Source organism: Heterodontus francisci, chromosome 4 (assembly GCF_036365525.1).
Source record: "Heterodontus francisci isolate sHetFra1 chromosome 4, sHetFra1.hap1, whole genome shotgun sequence".
NCBI classification, from domain to species: Eukaryota; Metazoa; Chordata; class Chondrichthyes; order Heterodontiformes; family Heterodontidae; genus Heterodontus; species Heterodontus francisci.
This window is the reverse complement of record NC_090374.1, coordinates 183583714-183600663: the sequence shown is the minus strand read 5'-3', so window position 1 is coordinate 183600663 and position 16950 is coordinate 183583714. Positions and strand designations below refer to the sequence as shown.

At 43.3% G+C, this 16950-nt stretch overlaps 1 protein-coding gene across 4 annotated transcripts in view; it reads left to right on the top strand.

Annotated features, from left to right (window-relative positions):
- lingo2 (leucine rich repeat and Ig domain containing 2) overlaps positions 1-14868 on the top strand; it is a 732996-nt gene extending 718128 nt beyond the window's left edge. For all 4 annotated transcript variants that reach the window (XM_068028956.1, XM_068028955.1, XM_068028958.1 and 1 more), the window contains one exon: positions 12586-14868. In XM_068028956.1, coding sequence (XP_067885057.1) covers positions 12586-14439 — 1854 coding nt within the window. In that variant the 3' untranslated portion in view covers positions 14440-14868. The remainder of the gene's footprint in view (positions 1-12585) is intronic.
- The last annotated feature ends 2082 nt before the right edge of the window (positions 14869-16950 follow it).

Here is a 16950-nt window from a genome sequence, read left to right as displayed (position 1 = left end):
ACCAGGGGAAGGCAGCAGTAGCCAGGTCCATGGCACCGTGGCTGGCTCTGCTGTTCCGAAGGGCGGGAAAAAGAGTGGAAGGGCTATAGTCGTAGGGGATTCGATTGTAAGGGGAGTAGATAGGCGGTTCTGTGGTCGAAAACGAGGCTCCCGAATGGTATGTTGCCTCCCAGGTGCACGGGTCAGGGACGTCTCAGATCGGCTGCAGAACATTCTAAAGGGGGAGGGTGAACAGCCAGTTGTCATTGTGCACATAGGCACTAATGATATAGGTAAAAAACGGGATGAGGTCCTACATGCAGAGTTTAGGGAGTTAGGAGCCAAGTTAAAAAGTAGGACCTCAAAGGTAGTAATCTCAGGATTACTACCAGTGCCACGTGATAGTCAGAGTAAAAATGAAAGAATAGTCAGGATGAATGCGTGGCTTGAGAGATGGTGCAGGAAGGAGGGGTTCAGATTTTTGGGACATTGGGACCGGTTCTGGGGGAGGTGGGACTATTACAAATTGGACGGTCTACACCTGGGCCGGACTGGAACCAATGTCCTTGGAGGTGCTTTTGCTAACGCTGTTGGGGAGGGTTTAAACTAATGTGGCAGGGGGATGGGAACCAATTGAGGTCAGTTGACAGTAAGGAGGTAGTAACAAAAGCCTGTAAGGAACTAGATAATGAAGTCAGTGTGACTAAGGGGAAGAGCAGGCAAGGAGCAGATGATGAATATAAAGGGACTGGTGGTCTGAGGTGCATTTGTTTTAATGCAAGAAGTGTAGTAGGTAAGGCAGATGAACTTAGGGCTTGGATTAGTACCTGGGAGTATGATGTTATTGCTATTACTGAGACTTGGTTGAGGGAAGGGCATGATTGGCAACTAAATATCCCAGGATATCGATGCTTCAGGCGGGATAGAGAGGGAGGTAAAAGGGGTGGAGGAGTTGCATTACTGGTCAAAGAGGATATCACAGCTGTGCTGAAGGAGGGCACTATGGAGGACTCGAGCAGTGAGGCAATATGGACAGAACTCAGAAATAGGAAGGGTGCGGTAACAATGTTGGGGCTGTACTACAGGCCTCCCAACAGCGAGCGTGAGATAGAGGTACAAATATGTAAACAGATTATGGAAAGATGTAGGAGCAACAGGGTGGTGGTGATAGGAGATTTTAATTTTCCCAACATTGACTGGGATTCGCTTAGTGTTAGAGGTCCAGATGGAGCAGAATTTGTAAGGAGCATCCAGGAGGGTTTTCTAGAGCAGTATGTAAATAGTCCAACTCGGGAAGGGGCCATACTGGACCTGGTGTTGGGGAATGAGCCCGGCCAGGTTGTTGAAGTTTCAGTAGGGGACTACTTTGGGAATAGTGATCACAATTCCGTAAGCTTTAAAATACTCATGGACAAAGACGAGAGTGGTCCAAAAGGGAGAGTGCTAAATTGGGGGAAGGCCAACTACACCAAAATTCGGCAGGAGCTGGGAAATGTAGATTGGGAGCAGCTGTTTGAAGGTAAATCCACATGTGATATGTGGGAGGCTTTTAAAGAGAGGTTGATTAGCGTGCAGGAGAGACATGTTCCTGTGAAAATGAGGGATAGAAATGGCAAGATTAGGGAACCATGGATGACAGGTGAAATTGTGAGACTAGCTAAGAGGAAAAAGGAAGCATACATAAGGTCTAGGCGGCTGATGAAAGACGAAGCTTTGAAAGAATATCGGGAATGTAGGACCAATCTGAAACGAGGAATTAAGAGGGCTAAAAGGGGTCATGAAATATCTTTAGCAAACAGGGTTAAGGAAAATCCCAAAGCCTTTTATTCATATATAAGGAGAAAGAGGGTAACTAGAGAAAGGATTGGCCCACTAAAGGACAAAGGAGGAATGTTATGCTTGGACTCAGAGAAAATGGGTGAGATTCTAAACGAGTACTTTGCATCGGTATTCACCGAGGAGAGGGACATGACGGATGTTGAGGTTAGGAACAGATGTTTGATTACTCTAGGTCAAGTCGGCATAAGGAGGGAGGAAGTGTTGGGTATTCTAAAGGGCATTAAGGTGGACAAGTCCCCAGGTCCGGATGGGATCTATCCCAGGTTACTGAGGGAAGCGAGAGAGGAAATAGCTGGGGCCTTAACAGATATCTTTGCAGCATCCTTAAACACGGGTGAGGTCCCGGAGGACTGGAGAATTGCTAATGTTGTCCCCTTGTTTAAGAAGGGTAGCAGGGATAATCCAGGTAATTATAGACCGGTGAGCCTGACGTCAGTGGTAGGGAAGCTGCTGGAGAAGATACTGAGGGATAGGATCTATTCCCATTTGGAAGAAAATGGGCTCATCAGTGATAGGCAACATGGTTTTGTGCAGGGAAGGTCATGTCTTACCAACTTAATAGAATTCTTTGAGGAAGTGACAAAGTTGATTGATGAGGGAAGGGCTGTCGATGTCATATACATGGACTTCAGTAAGGCGTTTGATAAGGTTCCCCATGGCAGGCTGATGGAGAAAGTGAAGGCGCTTGGGGTCCAAGGTGTACTAGCTAGATGGATAAAGAACTGGCTGGGCAACAGGAGACAGAGAGTAGCAGTAGAAGGGAGTTTCTCAAAATGGAGACGTGTGACCAGTGGTGTTCCACAGGGATCCGTGCTGGGACCACTGTTGTTTGTGATATACATTAATGATTTGGAGGAAAGTATAGGTGGACTGATTAGCAAATTTGCAGACGACACTAAGATTGGTGGAGTAGCAGATAGTGAAGGGGACTGTCAGAGAATACAGCAGAATATAGATAGATTGGAGAGTTGGGCAGAGAAATGGCAGATGGAGTTCAATCAGGGCAAATGCGAGGTGATGCATTTTGGAAGATCCAATTCAAGAGTGAACTATACAGTAAATGGAAAAGTCCTGGGGAAAATTTATGTCCAGAGAGATTTGGGTGTTCAGGTCCACTGTTCCCTGAAGGTGGCAACGCAGGTAAATAGAGTGGTCAAGAAGGCATACGGCATGCTTTCCTTCATCGGACTGGGCATTGAGTACAAGAGTTGGCAGGTCATGTTACAGTTGTATAGGACTTTGGTTCGGCCACATTTGGAATACTGCGTACAGTTCTGGTCGCCACATTATCAAAAGGATGTGGATGCTTTGGAGACGGTGCAGAGGAGGTTCACCAGGATGTTGCCTGGTATGGAGGACGCTAGCTATGAAGAGAGGTTGAGCAGATTAGGATTATTTTCATTCGAAAGACGGAGGTTGAGGGGGGACCTGATTGAGGTGTACAAAATCATGAGAGGTATAGACAGGGTGGATAGCAAGAGGCTTTTTCCCAGAGTGGGGGTTTCAATTACTAGAGGACACGAGTTCAAAGTGAAAGGGGAAAAGTTTAGGGGGGATATGCGTGGAAAGTTCTTTACGCAGAGGGTGGTGGGCACCTGGAACGCATTGCCAGCGGAGGTGGTAGATGCGGGCACGATGGAGTCTTTTAAGATGTATCTAGACAGATACATGAATGGGCAGGAAGAAAAGAGATACAGAACCTTAGAAAATAGGCGACATGTTTAGAGAGAGGATCTGGATCGGCGCAGGCTTGGAGGGCCGAAGGGCCTGTTCCTGTGCTGTAATTATCTTTGTTCTTTTTTTTGTTCTATTATGATGAAAAGTAATTTATTAGCAGTATTGATCAAAATTGGTGATGAAATCACATCATTTTAATGGTTGCACATTTGGATATTGCATTACATGCAAACATAGTATTTTCACTTAAAGACCAACTCCTCTGTGCTTTCCGAATTTTTCTTCTCCAGTTTCCCCCTGTTGACAAGGTTGCAGGTGACTTGCCACTGGATCTAGGAACATATGAACAGACAACAGAAGTATGTCATTCAAACCTTTGAGACTGTTCAGCCATTCAGTTAGACCGTGGTTGATCTGTCTCTTAACGCCATCTACCTGCCTTGGTTCCACAACCCTTAGTACCCTTGCTTAACAAAAATCTATCTAGTTTTGATGGGAGGCAGATCCAGATTTTCACTACCCTTTGAGTGAAGAAATGCTTCCTGACATCACCCCTGAATGGCCTCGCTCTAATGTTAAGGTTATTCTCCATTGTTCTAGATTCCTCCATTCTCCAAGTGCAGCAACAATCTCCAAGTCAACTGGTAAGAAGTACTTCAGAGTGGCGAGGACTGACTCACCCTCCGTGACCTCTCCCTCCCTCTCTGTTGGAAAGTGCCGAGTCTCCCTTTGTAACCCTGAAGCCCAAGGCCACCTTGCTGAGTTTGAGCGCTCAGTTGAATGCAGCCGACACAACCATCATTCCAAAATGTGGTACCCTGGAGCCACTGTACTGTCCCTAAGTAGAAAAAAGGTTTTGTTTCTGCAAAAATTCAATTCCTACTCTCTTTTATGAGATATGCTCCAGGTATTTCTGTGCCTCAGAAATGTTACACTGTATTTAACAGAGCTTTTCAAAATTTGATAATTAAGTGAAATAGGATGTTTAGAATGCAAATGGTTTCTCAGCAGCTCTCCTACTTTGTATGAAGTGGAGTGACGAGCAGATTTACAAAGCAATCTTCATTTTAGAATAACAAAACCTTTGATACGATTCCATGAGTCAATCTATCACCGTATTATTCTGTATAATTGTTATAGGCACTTCATATTCACCAAATCTAAGAAGTAGGGCATCGCTGAATAAATGACTTCTCCCTGTTCTTGAAGCAACAAAGTGCAGTCATGCCTTTCTATAATGCTGCTTGAGAACCATACAGAAAAGAACAATGAAGGAGGCACTTTGCATACTTGTTACAGAAGTTGGCAGCTACAAGATGTGTCACATCAGTGACTTTGAGGTCGTGAAGAGTCTAGAACCAAGAATTTTTCAAACGCTGACAGACCAGCATTTTCTGTTTTTATTTCTGATTTTTAGTGTCAGCAATATTTCCTTTTTATCTCCATGCCAGCTGTAGTGCTATTTTGATAAATAATTAATGCACACTAGTAAATGTTTCATACCATATATACTTGCACATAAGGTGATCCTCATATATAGCGATCCACCAATACCACATCGGGGTGATTTGGGTTTGTCTTTATAACTTTACCTTCAACCAGCAGAAGATTCAAATTCACCACCAGCTGGGAAGCTGCTGCTATAAGTTAACCCATGAAAGGATATTTGATTTATTCGGGTACAAAAAATGTAATGGAATATATACAGAAAAACGAACAAGCTTGCACTTATGTGGCAGAAATTAGTCTGTGTGACCAGCTCCCCAACACGTTCCCCGTCTCCAAGTAATTTTGCAGGAGGCGGGATGGAAGCAGTAGGGGCTGCCAGTCCAGCCGCGGTGGGCAGACAATTAGGCTAATTTACATGCAATTTGGAACAGTTGAACAGAGTGCCAGGCGATCTTGTGAATGGCGCATGCGCCCCCCGCTATGTAAGCTGTCTGTCCATATCACAGCCTTGCCATTGAGCAAATAGTGGAGAAGGATGTCTCCACTCGCTGTATTCACTTATCTTTTCAGGTGCTGTGCAGACACCAATAGCAACAGCAGTGCTGCTCCATCTTCCTGGCCCTCTGCAGTGCTTCCACAGATCTCACAGTGAGGGCTGACAGCCTCCATTAGTGGCCCATAATGTCCTCTGCTTCATCCCCAGCAACCCACCCACCGTCCCTAATTGGACAGTGAACATGGAAGCGGCCTCTTAATTGGCCGTCTTCCATAACATTCTCCCTACACCTCTGGCCAGTGCGGGTCAGGACCTGGAAATGGTGTAGATGCCTAAAATGTTTGTAACAGCAGAAGATTCGGCCCTTACAGCCTGGAATATGTGCTCAGGTCTCTGGAGTGGGACTTTGAACCCATGATCTTCTAATTCAGAGGCAAGACTGGTACGATTTAGCCAAGGATGACACACCCACATCTGTATTTGCACAATTGGGGGTATTTATAAACTAAATGCAAATAGCCTTTCCATCTCTTTTTCCAATTATGCTTATTTCAAGACAAAAGGCCATGTGTAAGAAGGGAAATTGGAAATGATCATTTTAGCACTGTATTTGTGACTGAATCTGACTGTGTGCTCCAGGCACAGGTTGACTCCTATATTTTCAAACTCGACTTGCAATACTACTGCAAAGCAGAGCCATACATTAAACTCACAAACAGAGATGTACACCATTACATTTATGGGACTTTTCTCCACTGTTTACTCTAGATATCTTAGGCTTTGCTCCCTCCGACCATGAGTTTGTCTTTACTGGTCCTGATATCCAGGTAAGCTTTTGAAAGTCAGAATAATGAATAGAAAACTTGCCTGTACATTGCTCTGGGAACTAGATCTACCCTGTGTGACCATAGAAGCTCACCCACATCTTAAAGAAATCAGAGCATTACAGCGTCAACCCTCATTTCACCTTTTATTGAATAATAGAATAATGAGCGAGTATATGCCAGTTATATAGTACACATATATTTTTGCTGCAAATTTTATACGAACCAGCCTCGTGAATGAAAATAATAAATGATTGCAAATTATGTGCTAAACTATTACCTTGTAGTTAACCTCTGTAGGAACATAGGATACGAAGTAAGCCATTTTGTCCCTCTAGCCTGTTCCACCATTCAGTCTGATTATGGTTAATCTGCAACCTAATGCCACACACCCATCTTTGCCCCATATCCCTTAACACCTTTGGTTAACAAAAACCTATCAGACTCCAATTTAAAGTTAACAAATGACCCACCATCAACTCCCATTTGCAGAAGAGAGTTCCAAACGTTTAGCACCCTTTGTGTGTAGAAACGTTTACTTCTAAAAGGCCTGGATCTAATTTTTAGGGTATGTCCCCTCATATCAGATTCCCCAACCAGTGAAAGCAATTTATCTCTATCTGTCCTATCAGTTCCCCTTAATATCTTGAAAACCTTGATTGCATAAACTCTTAACCTTCTAAATTCCTGGGAATACAATCCTATGCTGAAATTTTGAGCTAGTTGGATGGGAGCTATCCAGCAATCTCGCCTCTGCCAGGCCTGGGGATCCAGTCTGGATTTTATGGTCCCCAGACCCTTAATTGGTCTTAGGCAGGGCTTCCACCTCATTGAGGCAGCAAGTCCCGCCTAATGGAGCTGCCGGCCAATCAGCGGGCCGGCAGCTCATAGTCCCAGCAGCGCCACTGGGAGTGGTGACCACTGCTGGGACTGCAACCCAGCTTCGTGATCAAGATGATGGAGAGGACAGAAAAGAGGTAAGTTTTTGGGGCCTCGCCGGGGTTGATTGGTTGGGCCGTGGCGAGGCAAGGGGGGTCGATTGGGGAGATGGTGGGGGGGGTGGGGGTTGGGCATTGGGAGTGGTTTGGGGCATCAAGGACAGCCCTCTGTCAAGCACAGGCTGTCAGAAGGCCGCCTACTTTTGTCAGGTAGTTTTTCACAGGTCTGGGCCGCCCGCCCGCCTGCCAACGGTAAAATCCCCGTGGCGGCAGACGGAGGCCCTTAACTGGCCACTTAAGGGCCTAGGGTGGGCGGGCCGTTTCTTGCCGCCGCCACCCCATGTAAAATGGCGGCGGAGGCAGGAGCAGGACAGGAAGGGCCCCCAGAGCCTTCCACTCCATTTTCCCCCGAACCCTGCCACCAGCCCGATCTTTGGAGGGGGTGTAAAATTCCAGCGCTAGTTTGCGTAACCACTCCTGGTAATGTAACCCTTGGAGTCCAGGTATCATTCTGGTAAATCTCTCTCCAAGGCCAACATATCCTTCCCAAGGTGTGGTGCCAAGAACTGAACTCAGTACTCCAGGTATGGTCTAACTACGTCTTTATAACTGTGGCATAACATCTAACCTTGTGTTCAAGTTATTTACATATAAAGCCCAGCATTCCATGAGCCTTTTTGATTATTTTCTGCATGTGTCCATGATATTTTAATGATCTATGTACATGGACCCTTAAGTCTCTTTGGAGTGCCACTGTTTCTAGCTTTTCATCATTTTAAAAGTACTCTTACCTATCACTTTTATGTTCAAAGTGGATGAGCTCACACTTGCTTACATTGAAATCCATTTGCCACAGTTTTATCCATTCACTTAATCCATTAATAGATCTTTGTAATTTTATGCCTCAATCTACACTGCTGATAATGCTGACCTTAGTTAAGCTACACTTGAAGTACTGTGTGCATTTCTGATCCCCACATTATAAAAATGGAGATAGAGGCTCTAGAGAAGGTAATAAAAAGAATTACAAAGATCCTACGACAACTGAGAGCTTGTAATGTTCATGAAAGACTGAACACGCTGGGGCTCTTTTCTTTGAAAAAAAGAGAAGTCTGAGAGGTGACCTAATAGAGGTCTTAAAAATTATGAAGGTGTTTGATAGGGTAAACACAGAGATGTTTTCACTTGCGGGGCAATCGAAAACCAGGGGGTCATAAACATATGATAGTCACTAATAAATCCAATAAGGAATTCAAGAGAAACTTATTTATCCAGAGAGTGTTAGAATTTGGAACTTGCTATCATAAGTAGTAGTTGAGACAAATAGCACAGATGCATTTAAGTGGAAGCTGTATAAGTACATGAGGGAGAAAAGAAAGGAAGGATATGCTGATAGGATTAGATGAATTATGGTGACTGAAAGATCATGTAGAGCATCAAGACCAGCATAGAGCAGTTGGGCCAATGGCCTGTTTCTATTCTGTATATTCTAGGAAATTCTATATAATTAGCTTGGACCCAGGGGAAGTAATTTGGGGTCACCAAGGGGTCAGAATGGCAGGCAAAAGGCTTGCCCCAACACACATCGGACAGGTAATCCAAGTGTGAGGAAAATCTACCTCTGTGTCCAATGCAATGTGAAGAGAATATTTAATGTTAGCTTCATAGCAAACATATTCAATTTTTGTTGCATACATTTTATGCCATAGATTAGAGCATCTACATTAGGTAGTAACATTATTCAGTGCTAATTAGAAGTTCACAGCTTGACCTGGTTCTTGTGTAACTTAAATATGAAGAAGTAATTGCTTAAGAAATACTATTGGATACATAAGCCAATGGCTATGGTACTGGATTAGTTGCTTAGAGCTCACAAGTTCAGATCACACCATGGCAAGTGGTGAAATTGAATTCAGTTCAATAAATCTGGCGACTAGCAGCAGAAAAAAATACAAAAACTGCTGGATTGGATCCAATTGGCTCGCTGATGTGCTTCAGGAAAGAGAACTTGCCACCTACTAATTCAATCCTAATGCCATGCAATGTGGTTTATCTCTTTTGCCCCATGGGCAAGTGAGGAGGGTTGTCAGTGTCCTGTCAGCGTATCCAAGCACAATTAAATAAGACAACATTGATTTATTACTGAGCAAATCTGCAGTACAATTGTAGTGTTACCATTTTTAAAAATTTGTCAATGAGATGTGGGTATCACTGGCAAGGCCAGCATTTGTCGTGCATCCCAAATAGCCCTTAACAACTAAGTGGCTTGCTAGGCCATTTCAGAGGGCAGTTAAGAGTCAGCCACATTGCTGTGGGTCTGGAGTCACATGTAGACCAGACCAGGTAAGGACAGCAGATTTCTTTCCCTAAAGGACATTAGTGAATCAGATGGGTTTTTACAACAATCAGTGATCATTTCATGGCATCATTTCTGAGACTAGCTTTCAAGTCCAAATTTTTTTAACTAATTAATTTATTAACTAATTGAATTTAAATTCCACCAGCTGTCATGGTGGGATTTGAACCCATGTTCCCCAGGGCATTAGCCTGGGTCTCGAGCACCAGCCCAGTGACATTACCACTTACACCACTGTCCATCACTTCAACAAGGCCAGCAAGTGTAGATGGGCACTGGAGCAACCAATAAAACTAATTTCTTTTTGCTTTAACTTGAAATCCAGAGAAACAATGATAAAATATGCATAATTTTTTTAATGAATTTTTAAAAAGGTTCTTTAAATTCCTCTCCAATCTAGTGGATTCTCCCACCTGCGTATGATCCCCTGGCCCAGTTTTCTTCAGACTTTTTGAACCTTCTTGAAGATCCCAAACGACTTCTGTGCTGTTACAAATTTTAATTGACCTTTCAAGCCGAGAATTGTTGTATACACGTTCTACTTCATTTGGTTTGCTTCTCTGTTAATTATTCTTGTGTAATAAATTTATCTGATTGTTTAGCCTGAATCACATCTCTGACAGTGTGGTGTTGCTTTCACCCATCAAGTACAGAGCTTGTTAATGGGAAACTCATGTAGAATTCAGGTGCAATGTAACTAAATAAAAGGATAAGGTTAATTCTGCAGCAAACTAACCCAGTTATTTCATGTTTAAGATTATAAGCTTCAAATCATAGGTGGCACGAGTCAATGGAAGCTACCTTTTGTTATCAGTATGAATAAAGAGTGCTGGGAATGAGCTCAAATCACAACATATCCCATATAAAAAAAATGTGTTTCTGCATCATTCACAAACAGATGATGATCTTCACTTTTTTGATTTTCTTCATGCTTTTATTAAAATGGAATGATCTATACACTTTTAAAGTCACCTATAAATTTGGGTCTGCAGTGGGTCGTACCTCAGTTTCAGTCAGTCCCATAAGTGGTCTGAGCATCTTTTTTTTATTGGGGTTGACTACATTCCCCTATATCTGCTTGTGTGGTAGAGTTAGACCTGCAACAATGGAACCATCTTGTGACCTAGATTGGATCCCCGTCTCTTCTGCATGTGTATTTCATTGATTTCTCTGAAGGTGGATTTAGTTAATACTAGATGGGAAAAGGTTTGTCTTGAAATGTTAAGCTGTTTTATTCCAAGCTTTTTAATGGGGCTCATTTCTCAAGACAGATAAGTATATTTAAGACGATGGAATCAAGGTGGGTAAATGGACTTGACATACAGTTCAGTCATGATCTAATTGAATCGTGTAACAGGCTCAAAGGGCTGAATGATCTACTCCTGTTCCTATGTTCTTAGCCCAAGTTGGAATGTGGTTCAGGAGTCAGACAAAAGTGGTTAACACACCAATCAGAAGTTGTTTCCCTCTCTGACTATGCTGTGATTCATTAACTTTTCTAGGCAACTGGAAAGAGCATGGAATAAAACAGCTTAAAATTTGTGATCTCTGCCTGTGAAAAAGAGAGTAGATGAGAGCCAGGCTTTGTGATACAGAGAATGAAGCTTTCGAAACAGGACAGTGCACAGGCAGTCAGGCAGCAAAAGACAGAAACTACAGGAGAGGTGGTCCATGGGACACAATGCTGAAGGGTTATTCTGTTTATGCAGAGTAAAATGGCCCACCAAAGTGCAGCAGCATTGTGATTGTTAGTTTAAGATCATTTATAGTTTTACTAATGGACCTAATGGATCTGATCACATTTGTTGCTTTGTGCATTCATGTAACTGCAGATAAAGTGTAAATGAGGTGAACTAAGCCTAGTCTCCTCTAGTGCTAAGTCAGAGAGATTGAAAAAAATGAAGTTGCAAAAGAGACAGAGTTCCAGTCCAAATCACAAGGAAGTTTCATTGTTACACTCCTGGGGCTGGATTTTACCAAGTCCACAACGTTGGGCTCCATGGCAGGAGTGGGGACGGGGAAGGGGGGGTGGTGGGGGGAGGGCTGGAAGATGGTTGCGGAAGCGGCCCACCACAGAGCTCGACACTGGGAGGGCCTGGCCCCATTCTTCCGATAACGGCGAGGCTCCGTAGCATCCACCATCCCCTCGCCCGTCCACTCTTGCTGGGTGACAGGAGCTTAGTTTCAATATTTAAAGTAATAAGAGGAATAAATTTAAAAGAACTTACCTTCAATCTTCCGGGCCTACCACAATGCTCAGTGCAGCAGCCGGCACTCCCGCGCCTTCAGTTCCCTGTCTGGGGAAAGCCGGCGTGACACTGGTGGGGAGTGGGGAGGCATTAAGATTTTCAGAGCAGGGGGTGGGAGGGGGATGGAATCGAGGACAAATAAATATAATGGGTGTAGGAGATGTTGGGAAGGGGTGAACTTGAAACTTTGTGCACTCTGGGGGGAGCAGGGTAGGTCAGATTTAAAAGGTAAGTGCTTTGGAAGGGGAAAGGGCAAATACCTAATGTAATTGTTAATGGGGGGTGGGAAAAGGATGTTAGAATTTTATTTGATAAATTTTAGGGGGTGGGGGTTGTATCTTTAAAAATGTAAATATGCCAGCAGGGTTGGCTGCTCTTTAAAAATGGCGCCACGCCTGCACACAGGCAGCCTAAACCATTGCCAGCGTCGGACAGCCCACCCCCTCCATGTCATTGTGGGGGAGATCGTGCCAGCTTTTTGGCGTGCAGGCCATCGTTTTTTCAGCTCGCCGCTGGGAGCAGCGGCGGACTCTTAAAATCCAGCCCCTAGGACCTGCTGTTGTATAAGTAGATATAGTGAGTGAGCTCCCATAAATGTGAGGAACTCCGACGATTTACGGCGGAGATTAATGCTACAAGGTATCGACTGCAGACTCAAATTGTATTGTTCACAAACTGCATCAAAATGATTCCTATGTTGCTAACAACTGTGTGGTTACTAATATTTAAGTAACTAAAGCTTTCTTTTTTTTTTATTCTTGTCTCCCCTCTGTCCTAGGCCCTTGACGGAATGGTAGACTACATCAGCAAAGTCATGCTTCATGCGGCCATATCCTGTTGGCAGCCATTTCTAGGTCTGGCTCTGATCATCGTTCTCACTGGGTCTACACTGGGATGCCCAGCTCGGTGTGAATGTGCTGCACAGAACAAATCCGTCACTTGCCATCGCAAGCGCTTGACTGTGATCCCTGAGGGCATTCCTATTGAGACTAAGATATTGGACCTAAGCAAGAACAAACTAAAGAACATCAATCCAGATGAGTTTGCATCATATACCTTACTGGAAGTAATAGACCTTAGTGAAAATATAATAACAATCGTGGAACCTGGCTCTTTTAGTAATCTTTTTAATTTGCGCTCCCTTCGCCTGAGAAGTAACCGCCTAAAACTGATACCCCTTGGTGTTTTTTCTGGATTGTCTAACTTGACAAGGCTGGACATCAGCGAGAACAAAATAGTCATTTTGCTGGACTACACCTTTCAGGATCTACATAACTTAAAGTCTCTTGAAGTGGGGGACAATGATCTGGTTTACATTTCACACCGAGCCTTCAGTGGACTGCTCGCACTTCAGCAGCTCACCCTTGAGAAATGCAACCTTACAGCAGTGCCAACAGAAGCACTGTCTCACCTTCACAGTCTCATCCACCTCCGGCTATGCCACCTCCACATCAATGCTATCCATGCATATTCCTTTAAAAAGTTATATCGTTTGAAATACCTGGAGATTGATCACTGGCCTCTGCTGGACATACTGCCTGCCAACAGCCTGCATGGTCTTAACCTCACCTCCCTATCCATCACCAATACAAACCTATCTGCAATACCCTATGGGGCATTCAAGCACTTGATTTACCTTGCATACCTGAATCTGTCCTACAACCCCATCAGCACTGTCGAATCGGGCATGTTACAGGACTTGATACGTCTTCAAGAACTGCACCTGGTTAGTGCACAGTTGCTCACCATCAAGCCCCGTTCCTTTAAAGGGCTGCATATCTTGCGGGTCCTAAACGTGTCTCACAACCTGTTAGACACTTTGGAGGAGAGTGCATTTCAAACTGTCAAAAGCCTCCAAGTGCTCTGTATTGACCATAACCCATTGGCATGTGACTGTCGGCTGCTGTGGATCCTGCAAAGGAGGAAGATGCTGAGGTTTTCAGAAGAGCAGCCGACTTGTGCCTCACCAGAGAGCATCAAAGGAAAGCAGTTTCAAGATTTCAATGATCTTTACCTGCCTAGCTATTTCATCTGCCAAAAACCCAAAATACGAGACAAAAGTCCGCAGCACGTGGTGGTCGACGAAGGCCAGGTAGCCCAATTCATTTGCCATGCCAATGGTGACCCTCTCCCGATTATCTCCTGGCAGTCTCCCCGCAGGAGGCTAATTACTGTCAAGTCAAACGGAAGGGCGACAGTACTGGGAGATGGAACACTGGAATTCAAGTTCACCCAGATTCAGGATAGCGGAGTCTACGTTTGTATCGCCAGTAACGCTGCCGGGAATGATTCTTTCTCTGTGACATTGGTCGTAAAGGGACTTTCTGAGCATCTGCACGGAAACAGGAGCTCTCTGTACATGACTGATTTTAATGACACCCATTCCAATGGGACGCATGTACACATGACAGTTGCACTGGACCTCAAAACTATATTGGTGTCCACTGCCATGGGTTGCTTCACATTCCTTGGCGTGGTGTTGTTCTGTTTCCTGCTACTTTTTGTGTGGAGCCGGGGGAAGGGCAAGCACAAGACCAATATTGATATTGAATACATTCCTCGCAAGTCTAACGGAGCCTCAGTTGACACTGAGCAGGGAGGCACACGGAGGTTCAACATGAAGATGATATAATGCCAACAGCAAAAGGCTGTATTTTTTTTTAAACAAAAGAAACCTTTAAGCTGTCTGCTCATTATGGGGCTAAATCTTCACTTAGATAAAGCTCCCTGGAACAAGCCACAGTCAGGGAGTTGGTAACAGCTGATGGTACAAAAAATGGTTTATCATGGCAAGTGGGGATTTGGAGTTGCTTTCATGGTGCCCGTGCCTTGAATTTAAATGGAGCAAGTGCCACTGAACACTGGGTTCCTTCACTCGCCTGGTTTAAACGACAGCCCATGTTGCACTCCTCTGATGACTAATCTCGCTGGTGAACTATTTGGTCAAGTGAAAGAGAAAATCATTTGTCATTTTATATAAAGTTTTACCAGTCTGGAAGAATTGGAAGGTACAGGTCTTCACAAAAGCACCACTGGATTTCCAGATGGAAAAAACGATTGTTGGTGAACCCTCATATGCAGATTATATTGCAAAACACAGCGGGGTGGGGGGTGGGGGGGGTGGAATGCGGAGGGGGGGGGGGATCAGATGATCAAAGATGAATAGAGGGAGGGAATAGGGCTGTCCTTTTTAATGGAAGTCATTTTTTTTAAGCAATATGAATGGAGTGTTTTTTTTGGTGTACAAGACTTGCCAGCATTGGATTTGGACAGAGGAAGCAGTGCTGAAACACAGGCCCAAAATGTATGCTTTGTATACCTTCAAGTTCATAAGGCTATAACACAATAACAATATTTTAACGTGAAAAGTTAACTTCACAGTCAAATCTAAATGCAAAATAAAATTCAAAAATTAGTAAAGAAATCTTTAAAAAATTGGAATTTTATATATATGTTGTATTTGGGTACAAATCATGTGATATAAAGACTATGATTGTATGATGGAAGTATCCAAATGAAAATGTCACTACATAATGCTAAAATAGTAGATATCTTGGTGATCTCATAGCTCTGCTGTCTATAACCTCAAACCCATCTCTGGAGGGATAGATTTCTTTCCTAATTCCTTATGATTGGATAGCATCAGGCTTGACTTTGATTTTCCCCTTTCATGATCAACAATGGACTGCCAAAATGTTGAGGCTTGCATATGAAGAATGGTCAATTGGAAAACTTAGGAAAAAATTGTTAGCACCCATTGAATCTTATCTCAGTATGCTTCAGTGCCTTGGGAGGTTGAGAGGACACTGAGGGGGAAAATAGATATTGAAACTTGGCAAATGTGGACCATGAGTTGTTTTAACAATAAGAATAGGGATCTGTATGTTTTATCACATTTCCAACTACATTTGAATACAAAGCCATCAAGCCTAAGGAAATTACATGTTCAATGTCCTCTTAGCTGTCCCATCAGCTAAATTATGATTGTGATTAGAAAATAAACTTTTGACTTCACCTTCAAGTAGGTAACACAAGCCAGATATACCAAATGGTCAGTTAACTAATCCAAAAACTACCTGCTGGTAATGCAGAAATAGGGAAGCAGATTGAAAAGATCTGTATTTAGTTGACTGGAAGCGTGTTGGGACGCGTATGTCCTCCAGGCTGGAAGCAAACACCACTCTGCGACTAATTCCTGAAAAAGGCAATTCCAGTCGAAAAATGAAACAATAAGCAGTCAATTTAAAAAAAAGCAAATTAATTTCTTGATAAATTAGGTAACCAAATTAAAATTTTTAAACGTTCATCAATAAGTTAATTATTCAGTGCCAGGAAACATAGGAATGGGAGTAGACCATTCAGGCCCTGAAACCTATTCGCTATTCAATTAGATCACAGCTGATCTGTACTTCAACTCCATTTATCCGTCTTTGTTCCATATCCCTTTTCATCCTTACCTAATAAAAATCTGTTGGTCTAAGTCTTGAAAATTTCAATCAACCCAGTATCCACAGCCCTTTGAGGGAAGACAATTCTACATTTCCCCTACCCTTTGCGTGAATAAGTGCTTCCTGATTTCACTCCTGAATGGCTTAGCTGTAAACTTAAGATCATGCTGTCTTCTTCCAGATTCCCCATCAGAGGAAATAGCTTGTCTCGATTTACTGTATTGAATCCAATTTTGTTTCAAACACCTCAATTTTATCACCCATTAACCTTCAAAAGTCAAGGAAATACAACCCACAGGGAATATTTAGCTTTCCTAAACATAATTCATGTGTTTGAGTTTGGTGTGAGCAGGTTTACCACTAATGGAAATGAGCCTCTTGTAATTCATTGCTAATCACATTAAATATGCCTTTCCATAATAGTTCCAACAACACACATACACCCAACCCTGTCCCCTCACCACTATTCAAATTGTATACCACTCATCACAGGGAAATGCACAATGACTTTTTCAGTCAATTTTCTCATGTTGCATACTTCCCAAATCTCTATTTTTGCACAAACGCATGCAAAAAAACAAATCATTTCATCTCTCTTTTAATTGCTCTTTCAGCAAAAAAGAAAGGTTTTTACTGTGTAAATTTGGAGTGTTGTGTCCTGGATTCCTAACATGACATTGAATCCAAATTACCAA